The 19813-nt window shown below is 38.4% G+C and overlaps 1 protein-coding gene across 1 annotated transcript in view; it reads right to left on the bottom strand.

The window, feature by feature from the left end:
* LOC150075318 (structural maintenance of chromosomes flexible hinge domain-containing protein 1-like) overlaps positions 1 to 19813 on the bottom strand; it is a 736477-nt gene that overhangs the window by 230004 nt on the left and 486660 nt on the right. The window contains exons 36-37 of the mRNA XM_090388445.1: positions 13844 to 13905; positions 2441 to 2525 (exon numbers count right to left, since the gene is read on the bottom strand). Of these exons, the coding sequence (XP_090244571.1) occupies positions 2441 to 2525; positions 13844 to 13905 (147 nt within the window). The remainder of the gene's footprint in view (positions 1 to 2440; positions 2526 to 13843; positions 13906 to 19813) is intronic.

Below are 19813 nucleotides of genomic sequence, written 5' to 3'. Positions count from 1 at the left end.
CAAAGGAGGTTAGGCAGGCGAAGGCGGATTACGAGAAATCCTTGGCAAGGGATGCAAAGAAAAACAGCAAAGAGTTCTTTACTTATGTAAACTCTAGAAGGAAGGGGATGAATCAGATTGGTCCACTTGATATTGATGGGTCAACTGTTGATGATCCTGCTCAGGTAGCTAACAAACTAAATGAATATTTTGCATCGACATTCACACATGAGGAGTTATTCAGCAAGGGGAATGCCAGAGGTGTATTCAACTCTAGCAGTAAGCTAGAGAATCTTGAAATAACTGGGAGTAAAGTGGAGGAGAAACTGTTGAAGATAAACACAAGAAAGGCACCTGGGGTGGATGGGATCTATCCAGTTATATTAAAGGAGGCAGCAAAGGAAGTAAGCAAACCCTTAGCCATAATTATGAGAGCTTCCTTGGACTGAGGGGAGGTACCCATAGACTGGAAATGTGCAAATGTGACCCCAATTCACAAAGGAGGATCAAAGGCTGACACAAGTAACTATAGACCTGTGAGCTTAACTTCTGTTCCAGGAAAATTAATGGAGGCACTGGTTAAAGAAGCACTGCAGGATCATTTAGACAAGACTTCAGTTATAGCTCAGACACAGCATGGTTTTGTTAAGGGGAAGTCTTGCCTGACCAACTTGATTGGATACTATGATGCAGTCACAAAAGAACTGGATGCAGGGAATAACTTTGATATTATATACTTGGATCTTAGAAAGGCTTTTGATACTGTTGCACATGGAAGACTGCTACACAAATTGGAGCAGTGTGACATTGGAGGCAAATTGCTGCTATGGATAAAGGGGTGGTTGAGTGGGAGAAGACAGAGAGTGGTAATCAATGGACACTGCTCATCATGGACTAATGTTATTAGTGGAGTCCCTCAGGGCTCAGTGTTGGGTCCATTATTGTTTTCTGTATTTATAAATGATATTGATGATGGTATATCAAGCTTAATGTCCAAGTTTGCAGATGATACAAAGGTTGGCAGGGTTGTCAAGGACACTACTGACACTACACTGCTGCAACAGGATCTGGAAAGGTTGAGCAGATGGGCTGAGAGGTGGCAAATGAAGTTTAACATTGACAAATGTAAAGTACTACACATGGGAAACAGCAACCCCAGGGCAACGTATCAACTCTGTGGTACTACACTGACAGTGGTAGAGAATGAAAGGGACTTGGGGGTGATTGTGCAGGCAGATATGAAGTTCTCTGAGCAGTGCAGACGGGCTGCAAGAGTAGCTCATGGAGTATTGTCAATGATATACAGGAATTTTTCCAGCAGGGATAAGGAGGTGATTATTCCATTGTATAAGGCAATGGTCAGGCCACACCTAGAGTACTGTATACAGGTCTGGAGGCCTCATTTCAAGAAGGATGTAGAGCTGCTGGAACGAGTACAGAGAAGGGCAACAAGATTAGTGAATGGAACAAAGGGGTGCTCTTACGAGGAAAGGCTTAAGTTTTGCAAATTACAGTGTCTGGAGACTAGGCACCAGCGAGGTGATCTGATAGAGGTGTATAAAGCCTTGAATGGTTTAAGCATGCTCAATGCTGATGGGATTCTTCCTCTAGCTCAGAAAAATCACCTGAGAGGGCATAAATTCAAATTGAGGAAAGACAGATGTAGGATAGACGTGCGGAAATTTGCCTTTAGCCAGCGGGTGGTCGGTTGGTGGAACAGACTGCCATCCCTTGTGGTGGAGGTTGATAGCCTAAATAAGTTTAAGGCTCAGCTGGACAGGTATTTTGAACGAACAGAGGGGTGAAGTGGAAGTGGGTTTTTTTTTTTTTTTTTTTGGCTGATGCTGCATAAGCTTGCTTTCTTGCATCAAATGCCTCTACTAATGCTAATGCTAATGCTAAAATGCTAAAAGGCCATGAATGGGTTGAGCAAGCTGAATGCTGATGGAATCTTCCACTTGTTCAAGACTAAGAATCCGAGGGGGCACAATTTCAAATTGAAGAAAGATAATTGTAGAATAGATATACGGAAATTTGCCTTTAGCCAGTGGGTAGTTGATTGGTGGAACAGGCTTCCATAGTTGTGGAAGCTAATAGCCTAAATAAATTTAAGGCTGAGCTGGACAGGCATTTGGAATGAATGGAGGGGTGAAATGGGAGAGTTTTTTTTTTTTTTTTTTTTTTGGCTCATGCTGCATAACCTTGCTTTCTTGCATCATATGCCTCTACTAATGCTAATATCATTCGAAGCAATACCTAATGCAAAACGATTGTTTCACATTCCCATATGGGAACATAAACAAATAAACAAGATTTAATTTTTGAAAACATTATAATCGCCATATAATTATGAAAGATAACGTAAAACTAAAGAAATTTCCATAAAAAAATTTACTTACTTATAAAAGATAATATAATTATCAGTACATCACTATCTTAAACCATCAAATAAGATACTTACCACATTACTACTCAGTGTCTCTTTTCCTGAATCGTACACAATTTTAATATTGTGGTTACCAGCAATTTCAGGAGCCTTGATATTTCTGTTGAATTAAATATACACTTTTAGGCATCTTTATAGAATGAACTTTTGCAAATTAAACTTTATTAAACATTTTTCCTGATACTTTAAGAAAGATTAACCCTTTGAAAGTGGATTTCTGGACAGTATGCACACAATACGGACTGCATTTTTCCAAAGAATTTGGAAATTCATAAAAGTGAAAAAGTATGTATATAAAGCTTTTAAATATAAATTTTGTTTGACTTTCAGAAGGATAAAGTTTCAAATACATCACAGAAATTTAAGCTGAATCATTGAACAACATGAAACAGGAGTTCCAAAAGTGTTTCAAACAGTGGGAGAAGCACTGGGATCAATATATAAACTCTAGAGTCAACTACTTTGAAGGGGATAATGACAACATGCAACTCATGTAATTCTAAATTAATTTTATACCCACAGTCTTGACAGTTTTAGCTTGCACCTCACAATATGTTAGAAATTTTAAGCTGATTTAAAAATTCCTTATTAAATCAGTTTAAAATTTTGGGCATTAAAAGAGAATTATTATTGTCTTTTCCGATATTTATTTTCTATTTTCTAATAATTACTCACTTTAATCTTTCAATTTTAATTTAAATTTATAAAAATAAATTAATTAATTTCATTTATAAATTAGAGACCTTTCTATGTGGTTTGATTCAAATTTACCGTATTTCCACATGTATAAGACGCACCTTTTTTCAGAAAATTTGGGGTCTAAAAACTGGGTGCGTCTTATACAGTGGTTGTAGATTTTTTTACTTGCATTTCCCGCCTTTTCACGCTTGTTGTCTTTGTGCTCATTGTTTCGCACTTGTTACCGGTATACTAGGTTACGTTTTGCCACGTTCTGCCCACAAATGGCTCAGAAAGCATTTTTGTACAGTGCTGAATTCCAGTTAAAAGTGATCCTGTTTGCAAAAGTGAATGGAAATCGTGCTGCTGAACGTAAGTTTGGTCCTCCTCCAACTGAGAAAACAATCCGAGACTGGCTACGGGAAGAAGAAACCGTATTGAAAACACTACGGCAGAAGAAGGCCATGAGAGGCAAGTCAGCAAAATGGCCTGATTTAAAGAGGGAATTGAAGATATGGATTGAAGAGCAAAGGGCAATTGGAATGCCTGTGTCCACAAAGATGGTTCAGCATGAGGCAAGAAGAATTGCTGATGAAAAAGAAGTTAGTGATTTCAAAGGAGGACACAATTGGTGCTTTAGGTTCATGAAACGGAATGGACTAAGCATATGTACACGCACCAGACTTGCCCAAAAGATGTCTGAAAGCTATGAGCAGGTCCTTGAATTTCATCGTTTTGTCATTCAATGTCGGAAGACACTTCAGTTTGAATTGGGACAGATTGCAAATATGGATGAAGTCCCCCTTCAATCTGATGTCCCAAGTAACAATTCTAATCTCAACAATGTCCATTTCCACTTGCAGTCTGTCAAACCCCATGTACTTTTTCTGACAGAATCTCAGTTATCGGTTGATTCAACTACTGCTAATCTCAGATGCCCAAATTATTTGCTGTATGATTCCTTTTGCCTCAAAGGTGGTACTTGTGCATATGTCCGTTCTGATATTCCCTGTCAGAGACTTGGCAATCTCCTCTCTTCGATCTTCTCTGGCTTAAAATCTCTCTGCCTCATTGTGTCAAATTCATCTGTTGTCTCTACCATTCTCCCAACTCCACTAATCACTTGGATCTCTTTGCAACTTGACTTTCTCTAGTCCAACTTTCCTAATAGTGAGGTAATTTTCCTTGGAGATTTTAATGTTCACAACTCCAGCTGACTTCCGTTTTCTAGTCACACTGACCTAGCAGGTCGAGATGCTGAGGCTTTTGCAATTACAAATGACCTAGCACAGATTGTTCATTTACCTACAAGAATACCGGACAATCCTAATCATACAGCCAACACTCTTGGTCTTTTTCTCACAAACAACCCTTCTAAGTACACAAACGAAGTGAGAGGTTCTTTAGGCACTTCAGATCACAACTTGGTGATTGCCTTTTCTCCAATGGAACCTTTATCTCATGGCTATTCTCAATCTCATGTAGTTTGGCATTACAAGAATGCAAAATGGGATGACCTGCGAGACTTCTTTTCTTCTTTTCCATGGTCGGATTACTGTTTCAAAACTTATGATGTCAGCACTTGTTCAGATCGTGTCTTTTTTTTTTTTTTTTTTGGTAGTTGTTGGCGCATAGGCTTCTGTGGCCATAATGCACCTCCCAAGGTTTTTGTAGTACTTTGATCCAAGCCCGAGGCGGGAATCGAACCTGCGACCTTTGGATTGCCAGGCAGGCACTTTACCCACCCGGCTAGCCCGGTCGGCTCAGATCGTGTCAGTGAAATTATTCTTGCAGGAATGGAATCCTTTATCCCACACTCCACTTTAAAATCTCATCCTTCATCTAAACCTTCATTTTCCAATAAATGTGCTAAGGCTGTTCAAGAGAAGAATGTTGCATATCGTAATTGGCTTGTTTCTAATTTTTCAGTTTCATTTTCTGCTTACACCAAAGCTCGCAACAATTGTAAAGCAGTTATTAATCAGTCCAAACTAGAGTTTGAACAGGCTAAGAGTAGAAAAATTGCTTCTTGCCCTAATGGTAGCCAAGCATTCTGGTCTCTTGCCAAAGCTAGTGGCCGCAACTTTTGCCCATCTCTGCTCCCACCTCTGTCCAAACCAGATGGTTCTGTTGTCACTTCAGCCAAGGATAAAGCTGACGTGCTAGCATCCCATTATTCTTCCAGCTCATGTATTAATGATCTTGGTAAAACACCTCCCACCATTCCCAATATACTCCATTCAATGCCACCTGTGGTCTTCCGTCAAAAGGATATCAGAAGGATTTCGATGAATCTCGATGCTGAGAAAGCTGCAGGTCTAATTCAATGGAAAGGTTCGGTGAAACACAAGTAGTTGCTCTTGACATCTCAAAGGCTTTTGATCATGTTTGGCATAAAGGTCTTCTTAACAAGCTGCCATCTTATGGTTTGCCAACTGTTTTTAGTAATTGGTTATCCAGTTTTCTCTCTGATCGCTCACTGAGGGTGATGGTAGATGGCTCTCTGTCTTCTAACTTCTCCACTAATGCTGGTGTCCCCCAAGGTTCAGTTCTTTCCCCCACTCTTTTCCTCTTGTATATTAATGACCTTCTTCCATTGACCAGAAATCCTATCCATAGTTTTGCCGATGATAGCACACTGCATTCTACTTTCCATTTTGAGAAACCTTGTCCTGCTCAATCAGCTTCCACTTCTTGAAAATCTGCTACCAATTCCTTAAATGCCGATCTTCAGGTAATTCTCCAGTGGGGCAAAGACAACTTAGTTGATTTCAATCCTTCTAAAACTCAGTCTTGTCTTATATCTTGCAAAAAGGATTCTTCTGCTCCTATGCTTATCTTTAGTGACACTCCGATTTCTAGGCAAAATGATATATCTCTTTTGGGGATTACCCTGACTTCTAATCTCTCTTGGCACAAGCACATTACAAATATTGCTTCCTCTGCATCTAAAAAACTTGGTTTTCTCTTTCGTTCTCGGCATTACTTTTCTTCCAAACAACTGCTCACTCTGTATAAATCGCAAATCCGCCCTGCCATGGAATATTGTTCCCACATCTGGGGTGGTGCCCCCAAAACCTCTCTCAGGCTTCTTGATTTCATTCAGAAGAGGGCAGTTAGGTTAATTAATGATTCATCTCTAACAGATTCTCTCCACTCGCTTTCTCATAGATGTACTGTTTCTGCTGCATGCCTCTTCTACAGATACTTCCATGGGCACTGTTCTTCTGAATTGGCTTCTATAATTCCCGCTCTCTCTTTCAAAACAGTCCGAACACGTGCCGCCATTAGCCAACATCCATTTACTGTCCAACTTCTCATCCTCCTCATTTATTCATTCAACTGCCATTTTCTGGAACAACCTTCCTTAATACGTATTTCCTGAAAATTACAATCTACAGAAGTTCAAGTCCAATGTCAACAAATATCTTCTTTCGTCTTCTCAATCTCCAACCCAAGCACGGTACTAAGTACTATAGGTTCTAATACCTCTCGTGTTTGGGGTTCACATAAAAAAAAAAACAAAAAAAAAAAAAAAAAACAGAACTGTTGATAAGAAGGGGGTGAAAACTGTAACTGTGAAGAAAAGTGGACATGAAAAGAGCCATTATACAGTTGTTCTAGCTTGTTGTGCCGACGGAACCAAGCCGCCTCTTATGCTGATTTTCAAATGCAAAACAATGTCAAAAGAAGACATTCCTCGAGGAGTGATATTCCACATTCATGGCAAGGGTTGGATGGTTCAGGATGGGATGAAAATCTGGTTTGAGAAAGTTTGGAGCAGGAGACCAGGTGGGCTCTTACGCAAACCTGCCCTATTGGTGCTTGATCAGTTCAGGGCACACATAACAAAAAACACAAAGAAGATTGCTACAGAGCAAAAAACAAAACTTGCCGTCATACCTGGAGGCTTGACATCCCAGCTCCAACCACTTGATGTCAGCACTAACAAACCCTTCAAAGCTGCCATGAGAGATGAATGGAATCAATGGATGAAGTCTTCTGGGGACAATTTGAAACCAGCAGGAAGAGTGAAGAAACCAACTATAGGAGAAGTTTGTACCTGGGTGAAAAGGTCCTGGGATAATATCAAGATTGAGATCGTTGTCAAGTCATTTAAGAAGTGTGGCATTTCAAATGCCATAGAGGGAACTGAGGACTAGGCAATATATGAAGACAGTGATGAGTTGTATGAATTTTATGATGAATGAAACTTGAGTTCAATAACTTTATGTAATACATTTTTTTTTTTTTTCAAATTTCGGACTCCAAAATTAAGGTGCGTCTTATACATGGGGAAATACGGTATTGTTGAAAAATTTTAAGTTTATTTAGTTCAACATATTTAGGGTGAATGCCTCAAGGTTACAAGGAACATTAAACAAATTAGGTTTGTAATTAAGTGCATAAATTTCACATTATAGAGGTACTTCACCATGGGTTGCACTACATTCTTTTAAGTGCTGCTCCAATGGAGGAGTGGCATACATTTTAAAGTGCATAGAGTAATACCAAGGCAATTTGTGATAAAGTGCCTCCAAACTACAATGCTAATGTGTGTATGAATAGTAGCAAGCTTAGTTTGCTCAATGCTACATACAAAGTGAGGCTATGCCCTACCTGTACAATAATGTTAACTCAATTTTAATATCACTATTAAATTCTTTCACTGATGGATATTTGTTGTCTGCCTTAATTTAATTGGAATTTTTCTAAGCATGTGTTGATCTTCATCCTTTCTTAAGACCAGCACTGAATTTGCACACAAAGCACAGGACTATTTTAGCTGTTTGTGTTTTGTTGGCCTACAGAGTTTAATCACAGAAAAACACTATGGTTGTATGATTTGCAGCAGAATGAACTGCATCTTTTTTGATAAGTTGTCTCGATATTGCACTACTTTCAAAGAAATGCCATTATCAAACCCACTATACTGTAAGGAAGGTGTACTGGGTGGTTATAAAATAAGTTTCCCTATTCAGGAGACCTTAGTGTCAAAACGGTTAGAGTTAGTGCTGTGAAAATCGGTGGATATGTCATTTGGGGTATGGGGAAGCGATTTGTAGAAGAAAAAAAATTAGTTCAAATTTTCTGCCACTAGGGGAAAAAATGGCACTGCACATATGTAAAAGTTGTCATTTACTTCAAGACTCGCTGCTTAAGAAAATGACACCCTGTTAGATAAAAGCAGAAAGACCAACGCCACCGTCAATAACCATTATGGCTCTTACAAAAAAGGAACGTGTTCTTTTAGTAAAACTGTTCTACCAGAATAATAGTAACGCTAATGTAGCACTATGTGAATATCGGAAACTTAAAGGTTTGCGTAAAGGACCTTTGACGTCAGTGGGGATTCAAAAAATAATAAAGAAATTTGAAGCGCCTGACTGGGGAGTTAGATGTAATTCCAGGCAGGGGACGACCATGTATCGGAATGGAGGGAGTGGATGAAGTGGAGGTTGCAATGGTCAGAATGCAAAACACTACCAGTCAGTAGTGCCTGGCAGAGATGTGTCAAGAGATTTGAACCTTGCTTGGTCTATTGTACGTAAAGTGCTTCGAATAATTTTATGCTGGTTCCAATACAAAATTCACATAGTGCAAGAACTAAAGTCTTGTGATCACCAACAATGAATACACTTTGCTGCTCTACGATTTCTGGCTCGTATGGAACTTGACGATACATGGGCTCGAATGATCTTGTGGTCTGATGAGGCACATTTCACTCTTCGTGGGGCTGTAAATGCACAAAACTGCCAAATATGGGGAACTTCTTGTCCATCTGCTGTGCATGAAACACCACTACAAAGTCCATACGTTACAGTATGGTGTGGATTCACAACAGAGTTTATAATCTGAACATTTTTCTTTGAAGAGTCTACACCTCATGGTCACCCCATAAGGCGTATGGTAACTAGTGCACAGTACTGTGCTCTTCTAAGAGATTACATTATTACCACTCTGCAAGAAAGGCAATGCTTGGAGACAGTAGTGTTCATGCAAGATGGTGCCCCTCCCCACATTGATCGACAAGTGAAGGAACTGCTCCGTTCAACATTCAGAAATTATCACATCATTTCTAGAGACTTTCCGCAGTTCTGGGCAGCCTGATCATCAGATCTCAATCCTTGTGATTTCTGGCTATGGGGATACCTGAAAGATAGAATTTACTGTGGCAGCATACAAACGCTTGTCAATTTGAAAGAAAGCATTAAACAGCATGTAGCCAACATCCCCAATGAGATGCTACGCAAAACTGTGTTGCACGCAGTCCTCCATTTTCAGAATGTCATCTCAAGTGAAGGAAAGCGCATAGAATAATATCTGTAGATTTCTAAGTTCTGATATCAAAATCTAATCTTAAGTTAAGTATTCCATCTCATGTTTACAGTGCCAATTTCTACCCTGGTGGCAGAAATTTGAACAAATTTATTTTCCTTCTACAAACCACCTCCCCATACCCTAAATGCCATACCCACCGATTTTCACAGCGCTATCTCTAACCATTTTGACACTAGGGTCTCCTGAATAGAGAAACTTATTTTATAACCACCTGGTATATGGGGAAGAAATACTGATTCCATAGTATTGCAGAGCGGCAGGAAGTTTAAGAAAGGACATGCTAGTATTTATGATGGTAATTTCAAAAGCATTACAAAATTGTTGCTGAGGGAGTTACAATGTGAGGAACTGGTTATTGCTGGGTGATAAACATAAGATAACAGTGGTTTCCAAGCATTTAAACTCTGCAGGCAAAAAAAAAAAAAAAAAAAAAATAAAATAAATTAATTTAAAAAAATACGCTGCTCCTGTGCTTCTCAGTAGTATCAACTAGACCATATAGTTTTATAATTTTTGGAGTGTCCTCAGCTTTATTTGTCAAAAACAATTCTTGAGTATTATCTCTTCCAACTTAACTTTGAACCTCCTTTATATACTTTGTGATCTACATCATAACAGGTCCAGCCAAAGCTTTGCACTATCCCTTCTTCTATTAACTCCAATACAAGCTCTAAATAATTAATTTACTGACTGTATTTTATAAAATTTGGTACTTTGTATCACTCCCCCCCCCCCCAATATAAAAACAAATTTTAACTACAAAAATCTCCAATTACTACACTGATGAGCATATATAATTATTCTCAAAGTCATTAGCAGTATTAAACTTATGTTGAATAATGTAGTGCATATGGTATTGTTTTATTATTTATGCTTGGCCTAGTGCCTAAGTAAAGCCCCAGAAGCTACAAAAACAAAAACTACATGAAGGCATGTTTCCCAATTTCCTCTAAGATGACAAATACCTTTAGAATATCAAAAGAGAAGTCTGAACCACTTTTAACTCCTCTCCCCTAGTTTATAAGTAACTATCAGATTTCTATTTCCTAGGTGCAAAGCCTTACATTTAGAAGCATTAAACTTTAGATGGCATTTTTCAGAATATCAAAATTGAACTAATTCTGGTCATTTTTGAAGCAATATGACTTGCTCTGGTTAAATTAGTCTTCCACCTTCGGTTGATCAGAAACTTTAGTTTCCCCTGCACACTATTATCAGTGACACTAAGGAATATCCAAAACAGGATGGGAAGGAGGGGGACATATCAAGCACTGATCTTTGAGCGACTCCACTGGGCCATTCTGAAGAATGTCTATTTATGACTAAAGTGTCTCCCAACTCTTGGCCAATCCCTGATCCAAATAAGGATTTTACCAGTAATTTAAATTTTCTCCAGTTATATAATATCCTTTAATAGCAAATTAGCATTAGTAGAGGCATATGATGCAAGAAAGCAAGCTTATACAGCATCAGGCAAAAAAAAAAAAAAAAACACCCTTTCGATTTCACCCATCCATTCGTTCCAAATGTTTGTCTAGTTCTGCCTTGAAATTATTTAAGCTGTCAACTTCTACAAAAACAGACGCACGTTTGTTCCAGAAATCAAACACCTGCTGGCTAAAGGCAAATTTCCGCACATCTATTCTACAACTCACTTTCCTCAATTTGAATTTATGTCCCCTCAGGCAATTAATCTGGGCAAGAGGAAGAATCCCATCAGCATTGACCTTGCCAAACCATTCAAGGTTTATACACCGCAATCAGATCACTTCGCAGGTGCGTAGGTCCCCAGACACTGAAATTTGCAAAACTTAAGTCTTTCTTCGTAAGAACAACCCTTTGTTCCATTCACTAATCTTGTTGCTCTTCTCTGTACTTTCCAGCAGCTCTATATCCTTCCTAAAATGAGGCCTCCAGACCTCATTTTAGGAAGTAATACAGTACTACAGTACTGTATTATGTAATACAGTACTCAAGGTGTGACCTGACCATTGCCTTATACAAGGGGATAATCACCACCTTATCCCTGCTAGAAAAATTCCTGTATGTCATTGACAAGACACCATGAGCTACTCTTGCAGACCATCTGCACTGCTCAGAAAACTTCATATCTGACATTACCCAGGTCTTTTTCATTATTTACTCATTTTCATTTTCATTATTTTCATTATTTGCAGGGCAGGGCAGGCCAGGCGGATCCTCCCGATAAGTCTGCAGAGTCACTCAAATCTAGATTAATCCACAAAACATTTGTTGTATAATTTCTCCTATCACACCTGGTCAGAACTGCTGACTAACGAGACTTTCTTTCCTCGCTACTTAAAACTTATGTGATTTATACATTCCCATTCCTCCATAATTATCAATAGAGACAGCAAGAGAGGGAGAGGATTAAAATGCCAAAATGGGTTTTAATCATTTTACAGATATCTTCAGATATCAGAAGATACACCAAATGAGCCAAAACATTATGACCACCTACCTAATATGATGTTGGTCCTCCACATGCAGTGAAAACAGTTCATACCCGAGGCATGGACGCTACAATATTTCTAAATGTGTCTTGTGGTATCTGGTACTAACATGTAACCAGCAGAACCTTTAACTCCTGTAAGATCTGTGGTTGAAATGCTACAGATCGCAGTTGCTCTTCCCATACAAACCACTGATGCTCGATGGGATTGATGTCTGGGGAATTTGGAGGCCAGGGCAATACCTGCAAGCCTTCCTCATGTTCCGCAAACCAGTCTCGAACAATCTAGGGGGTGTGGCATGGTGCATTATCTTGCTGAAAGACAACACCACCAGAGGGGAAGACCGTTGCCATGAAAGAGTGAAAGGATGGTAGACATCAGAGTGCACGGCACATGGATGACTGGACCCGGGGTATCCCAGCAGAACATTGCCCAATGCATGACACTGCCACCACCGGCTTGTTTTCATCCCATGGTGCATCCAAGCGTACCTGGCTGTCCACATGGTGCAACAGAATCACATTTCCTGTTGCACCATGTTGCAACTCATTTCCTGTTGCTGTCCACATGGTGCAACAGGAAATGTGATTCTTTGGACCGGATAATCTTCTTCCAATCACTCAAGGTCCAGTTTCGATGCTCATGTGCTCATTGTAGGCACTGTCTCTGGTGAACTGTGGTTAGAATGGGCACTCAGAGCGGCCTGCAGCTACGCAGCCCCATTTTCAGCAAGGTTTGATGTACTGTGTGTTGTGATACATTACTCCTGTCACCAGAATTCCAATTACCAGTGAGTTGCACCACAGTTGCCCTTCTGTTGCCATGTACCATCTGGGAGAGCCTTTGCTCACCTCAAGCATCGATGAGCCTTGGTCCAACACCTCGCTGGCGGTTCGTGGGTTTCCCCCTCCTCGGACCACTTTCAGTAGGTACTAACCACGGCTGACCATGTTGGCCTTTGTTAAACTCACTTAAGTCTGCTGCCTTTCCCATCTGAAGAACAATTGTAACACTGATTAACAGAGCTCAGTATCAGGTGTTTTTTATACTGTGTCCCAACCTGCACCATAGTTCACCTGCAGTTGCTTCAATTTTCATAACGATTCGCTGGTCATAATGTTTCATCACCATAGGAATGTCCAGTATTTGTAGCATGATGACAACAATGAAGGCATACCAGAAGAACAATGCTGGGGACATCTAAGTCCTGTTGAGTAATGCCACTTTATGGAAACCAAGAAATTTGGAAGTTATCTTCACCATTCCTTGCAATTTAATTCAACATTTGCCTGTTTTTGATTGTAAACTGTGTAAAAAGTGTTCTACAGCAACTAAAGAATTATGTAAAGAAGTACATGTTTCAATTTTTTCTGATACTATTGGCTAAACAATAAAAATAAGAGTGGACAGTGACTGAAAGGATAAAAATTTTCACCAACTCAACACTTCAAACAAGCAGTTGTTTTTATTTTGTTGTTAGAAGTAATTGGTACCTGTAAATGTGATTTTTTTCCTTACATGAATGAAGTTTGTAGAATTATTTGTTCTCTATGTAAGCAAAATTTCAAAAATATGGTATCAAATGTTTTTGTTCAAATTATATATTCCATAAGCACTTCATTAAAATCCTCTCTCTCTCTCTCTCAAAATTTCATTGAAGAAGAGGGAAGTGTACTGACCTCGAAATCTGCAACATATCCTTCCCATAAATCAAGCTGAAGAAGATACAACTGTGTTTTACATGTTTTATACTCAGCATTTAGAAGTGATTTTTTATGTAAAATAAATAAATAAAATAAACACAAAAATTATGTATTAAAATTATCTTAAAATAAGATATTTTTAATAATTTTCTTTTTTTTAATGTGTGTGTGTGTGTGTGTGTGGGAGAGAGAGAGAGAGAGAGAGAGAGAGAGATACTTACTTAAAAACAAACATTTCAGGAGAATCCTTGGAAGTCTGAGAAGGATTGACATGTTTCGTTGCCTAAAGCAAAAAATGTGATATAAATTAAATTACATATAACATAAAAAGTACTATATACATAAATATTTTCCTGCTATAGATTATGGCTTATTTGTAATCTACACTAACTTAAGAAAAACACATATATCTTTATTTTCACTACTCTGAAATACAATCATAGTTAGTAGTACTGTTACCAATTTTTATCTCTCAAGAGGCCAGTGGGTAAGGGAGGAAGAAAGGAATCATGTTGAGCCTCAAGTCTGAAGTTATAAAATGGTATGAAAGACAGAGCTGTATAAAATAATTTCCAAAATTCCTATATATATATATATATATATATATATATATATAAATTTTAATATATAATTATTATGAATTATTAACACAGGGTGAGTCATGAAAAAGTAGCCCTGTTGATGAAACGACAATATGATGCATGCACAAGTGGGTAAATGTATAGTACATTACCTGCCGTTAAAGATGTTGGAAATGACCTCCTTGGGCTGCAAGACAGTGCTGAGCCCATGTCAGCATGTTCTGGCAAACTCTCTGCAACACTGTACCATCGATGCCCGCAATAGCAGCAAAAATGTTCTCCTGTAATTCCCGAAGACTGTGCAGGTTCGTTTCATAAACTTTCCCCTTAAGGTAGTCCCAAAGGTAAAAATCACATATGGACAGGTCTGGGGAATGTGGGGGCCATAAATCTTTGCTGACAGTTCTTCCCACTGGAAAGGCTTCATGAATTCGGGCCAGTGCTCTGTGGGATGAATGGCAAGTGGCCCCATCTTGTTGAAATGTGTACCACTTCCACTCTTCAGGGGTTAATTGTGCGCAAAAGCTTTAAAATATTGCAAGGTACATGTCTGGTTAACAGTTGTTGCAAAGAAGATGGGCCCTATGATCCACCGTGCTGATATGGCACACCATACCATACTCCGATTTTTTTTGTCACAAAGTGGTTCTTTGTGGAGTTGGTTTGGATTTTCAGTTGCCCAGTACCACGTGTTTTGAGAATTTGTGTCCGAATAAATGAAACCAGACTTCATCTGACATAAAATATTGAGTTGGATCGAGCATCCTGTCAACGATGCTGTTGAGGAGCCACCTGCAATAATTTACATGTTTCACTTTATCTGTCTCTTTTAATTCTTGCACGCATATTACACGAAATGGCTTCAAATTTAGAGAGTGCAGTACACGTACACATGTTGTCTGACTTATACTAACTTGTTAGTATAAGTCAGACAACTATGCATAACCCCTTGTTAGGCTAATTTCCAGGTATTCTTTCTGGTTCTTAATTTCATCCTCTCATGAATATCGCACACTACAGTTGGCGTACGAATAGATGAGGTTCTGTTCTTTTTCGCACTGAGGACATTTCCTGCTTCGTGCCACTTCTTCATCAATTGCTCTATACAGCATTTTGCTGATATCCCGGCAGTGGGGAACTGTTCCGCAAACATTCTTCGTGTTTCCTTAAATGAATCCGTGAGCACATATGCCTCAACAATTGCAACTCTTTCTGGAACTGAATAAGGCACGATGCAGAAAACCCTTACCAACACACACAATCGTACACGAGACACAAACTGGATTAAGTCCGACAAAACACTGTCTTCCAACAAGATTGACCATGAGGGGTGATGCATGCTACTAATCTATGAGGGGAAGATTTGTTTGTGCAGGTTGACTGGCTGCTTGTTCTTCCAAGGGTGCAGCGATGGGCTACTTTTTCGTGACTCACCCTGTATATAATTGAAAAGCATGCATACCCAAAAATTATTTTAACTTGAATGTGTTATCGGCACCTCCGTAGCCAGGTGGGCAGGAGCAACAGTGTATAGCACACACTTCTTGATTAGACTGGGGTTCGAGCCCGTGACCACCAAATATGGAGGATGCGGAAAGGTCAGGGAATGACCACTGCATATCCCCAGAGCAATATGGCCTTAGTTGCTAATGCTCCTAAAAACCAAATAACAAGCATGTGTTATCAATCCATCTTGATTCCAGGAAAGCCTACTAGGTGGGGGATATGCAATTTGCAAACAATCTTCAGGGTAGCCTTGAAATGACCTGAAATTCTTGTATTAGTAGTGGCATATGATGCAGGGAAGCAAGCCTGCTTCCCTGATGACATCATCAGCACACAAAAAAAAACCTTCAAACATCACTGTCAATCAACTCTGATAATTTGTCTATTTCCTGCCTAAATTTATCTCCCCACTTCCACAACACCAGATGGAAGTTTGTTCCAACAATCAACTACCTGGCTGAATGCAAATTTCAAACATCTATCCTGCAACTATTCATTATCAATTTAAATTTATGCCCTCTCATGTGTGTGTGTGTTGTCCGAGCATACTGAATTTACTCAATCCATTCAAACCTTAAACACTTTAATCATATCTCTTTGCAAGAAGCCTAGTCTCTAAGAAATGCAATTTGCAGAACTAAAGTTGGTAAGGGTACCCACATTTATGTCTTTAACTAATATTACTGCTCTTAAAATGAGGCTTCCAGACATGTTTTCAGTACTCAAGACAGTTTAATCACCAACTTGTCCTGGCTGGCAAAATTCCTTTATATCACAGGCAAAACCTCATGAGCTATCCTAGCAGCCCATCTGCATTATTCAGAGTACATTTTTAAAGCCTTAACTTAAATTTAATAAACAATTAATCAACAAATAATAATAATAATCATCATTATCCTTATTGTGATAATCATAACAATTTTATATGGACATTGTAATACGATTTAACTTAATTTTAATAGTAGTACAACACACTCAATTATTAAATACTTCATATGTCTATCTAATAATCCATAATGGATTAAAAAGTTTAGATATATCTATAGATATACTTTCAAAATCCAGTCCTCAGACCTAGAACCATCCTAAACTGCCAGGGGCAAAAGTTGATGAGAGAGAGAGAGAGAGAGAGAGAGAGAGAGAGAGAGAGAGAGAGAGAGAGAGAGAGAGAGAGAGAGAGAGAGAGCATATATCATCTTTTAAGGGCACAAAAGATGATATTGTTGTACATGTTGGCACTCATGACCTTAAGAGTAAGAGATCTGCAGATTTACTTAACAAGTACACGTCAATTTTGAAAAAAGTTGCGAGTTAGGGTTAAATTTGAAAGTGTCTACAATTCTGCCCAGATACGATAGGAGGGAGTATATGACAAAAGCCTTCTCAATCAATTTGGCCCTGGAGAGATTGTGCAAGGCTCATGGGGTAGAATTATTTTCAACATGGTCTGTGCTAACAGGAGAAACTGAGCTCCTGCAAAAAGATAAACTCAACAGTATTATGGCAGCAAGATGGTGAAGGATCAAATTGAATAAAAAAGATGGATTCTTTGTTGTAAATCTGGAGTTTGCAGCTATGCATCTTAAAAAAATAAAGCATTAATTCTTCTTTTCTTTCTCACAATTACTTCAAATTATTTAAAATATTTTATGCACAATACAGAATCTTCAAGTACCACTGAAATAAAAATACAGATTAACTACTTTTTTTTGTTAGTTGTTGGCGCATCGGCTTCTGTGGCCATATTGCATCTCCCAAGGTTTTTGCATTTTCTACTCTGATCTAAGCCCGAGGCAGGATTCGAACCCACAACCTTTGGGTTGCCAGGCAGGCACTTTACCCACGAGGCTAACCCAGTCGGCAGATTAACTACTAAACACTAGTTATGAATCATCCAAAGATCTCTTCTTTCTATTTCAATTTATAGGTAAGTACAATTCAAAATTTTTACTTCCCTAGTGTTCACAGAGTTTTTATCAAATCTTTATCATAAATTGTAACTTGTGGTTAGGCTTAGTCCATAACTCACTTTTATATAAGAACACCATACACAAGGTTTGGTCAAAAAGTTTAGGGACTGAAATAATATTTCAGAAATGACAAAACTTGGCTAATCAGGATGGATCTTCTTCAAAGTAGTCTCCTTGAGAGTACATGCCAATTCCAATACTTGTGCAAACATGATAGGTTTCTTTTGGAATTGTACTTTTAGACCATGTGGGGCAAGTTCAAAATGAAGAATGCACTACAAGTTAAAAAAATATTAAAAATTGTTTTCATATTTTTTAACTTGTAGGGCAAGTTAATTTGGTTTTTCAAGCATTAACGAAGAGAGATACTTCCAGGTAACAGCCACTCTAACAATCCATTGCTAGTAATTATGGAAGAACCAAAGTGTGGGTCAGCAGCAGCACATTGATAAAGATCCTGACATACGAGAATTTTATGCTCTATGTGCAGACGGCACAAACTTGGTTGAAATATGTGACATATTATGGTGACAAGTTTCTAAGTTCACTGGAAACTTCACAAACAATTAAGCAGATCACTAACACAAACGATTGAATAACTGGTTTCTGAAGATTAAGGGTGGCCAGACCATCGATCATCTTTGATGGTCAAATGGCTCTCTTTAAAAACTTTGGAAAGCAATGAAAATTCTTCAAATGATATACAGTATTATCTCCAAAAGCTGTTTTTAACATTCTGTGGATTTCTGTTGCTTTTCCAAAATTTAAAACAAATGATACAAATTTGCTGCTCAGTAAACTGACTCATTTTAAAATTAAAAAAAAAACCAAAAAAAAAAAAAAAAAAACCACATCTATTCAATAAGTACAAATTCAGAATGACTACAGATAATATTAGTGATTCATATTTGAACATGTTTTGACAAGTCACATTTTGCTACAGCATCACTTTCAAGATAAAAAACAATCAGTCCCCAGAGTTTTTGATCATAACTTGTAAAGCTAAACATTTAGCGAACTGGCATTTAAAGTTAATATTAAATTAACAAAATATATTTTCAATAACCCTAAAAATTGCATTTAACAACTCTGGTAAGGCAAATTCTCAACAAAACAGTTTATCATGCACCAGCTGCTAGGTTCATCATCATCATCAGCCATTTTCAATCCACTGCAGGATGAAGGCCTCTCCAGCAACTTTCCAGTTCCTTCTGTTTTGAGCACTGGCCATCCATTTACTACCCAAAAACTCATGAATTTCATCTATCCATCTCCGCCTTTGACTTCCAGGTTTTCTTCTAGCTCCTCTTGGGTACCATTCTGTTATTTACTTAGTCCATCTGTCATCATGTCTTCGAGCTATGTGTCCTGCCCAAGACCATTTTAGTTCTTTAGTTTTGATAAGAATGTCCTTCACTTGAGTTTGCTGCCTAATCCATGTGTTTCTCTTCTTATCTAACAGTCTGATTCCCAATATAATTTGTTCCATTCTTCGCTGTGTATTTCTCAGCTTCTCTTCCATTCTTTTGGTGAGTGCCCAAGTTTCACTTCCATAAGTCATGGTGGGGAGTATACATTGATTCATTATTTTATGTTTCAGACAAACTGGGATATTGCTCTTCAGTATGTGACTATATTCCCTGAATGCTATCCATCCAAAATTTATTCTTCTCTTGACTTCCAGCCATTTATCATTATTACAGCTAATAACTTGTCCAAGATAAGTATATGACTCCACCTTTTCAATTACTGCTCCTTCAATCATTATATCCCTTTCTGTGGCATACTTGTTCATCATTACTTTTGTTTTAGCCATATTCATCTTTAGTCCAAAATCCTTACTAACTGTGCATAACTGATTAAGATTTTCCTCTAATTCTTTGGGATCGTGGCTTATGACCACAATGCCATCTGCAAATCGTAAATGGTTTAGGCACTCTCCATTCACATTGACTCCTTTCTGCGACCAGTCTAATCTTCTGAAAGCTTCCTCAAGGGCAGCAGTAAACAGCTTCGGAGATATTGTGTCTCCTTGTCAAACTCCTTTCTCGATTTTAAATTTCCTACTGTCTTTGTCTAGTCTAATAAAGGAGGTAGCACTCTCATATATTTTCTTCAAAATCATAATATATGG

The sequence above is a fragment of the Mastigoproctus giganteus genome, chromosome 14 (assembly GCF_048544385.1).
Source record: "Mastigoproctus giganteus isolate SK-2022 chromosome 14, ASM4854438v1, whole genome shotgun sequence".
In the NCBI taxonomy this organism is placed as follows: Eukaryota; Metazoa; Arthropoda; class Arachnida; order Uropygi; family Thelyphonidae; genus Mastigoproctus; species Mastigoproctus giganteus.
The sequence above is the reverse complement of the archived record's forward strand: the minus strand, read 5'-3'. Positions and strand labels throughout refer to the sequence as shown.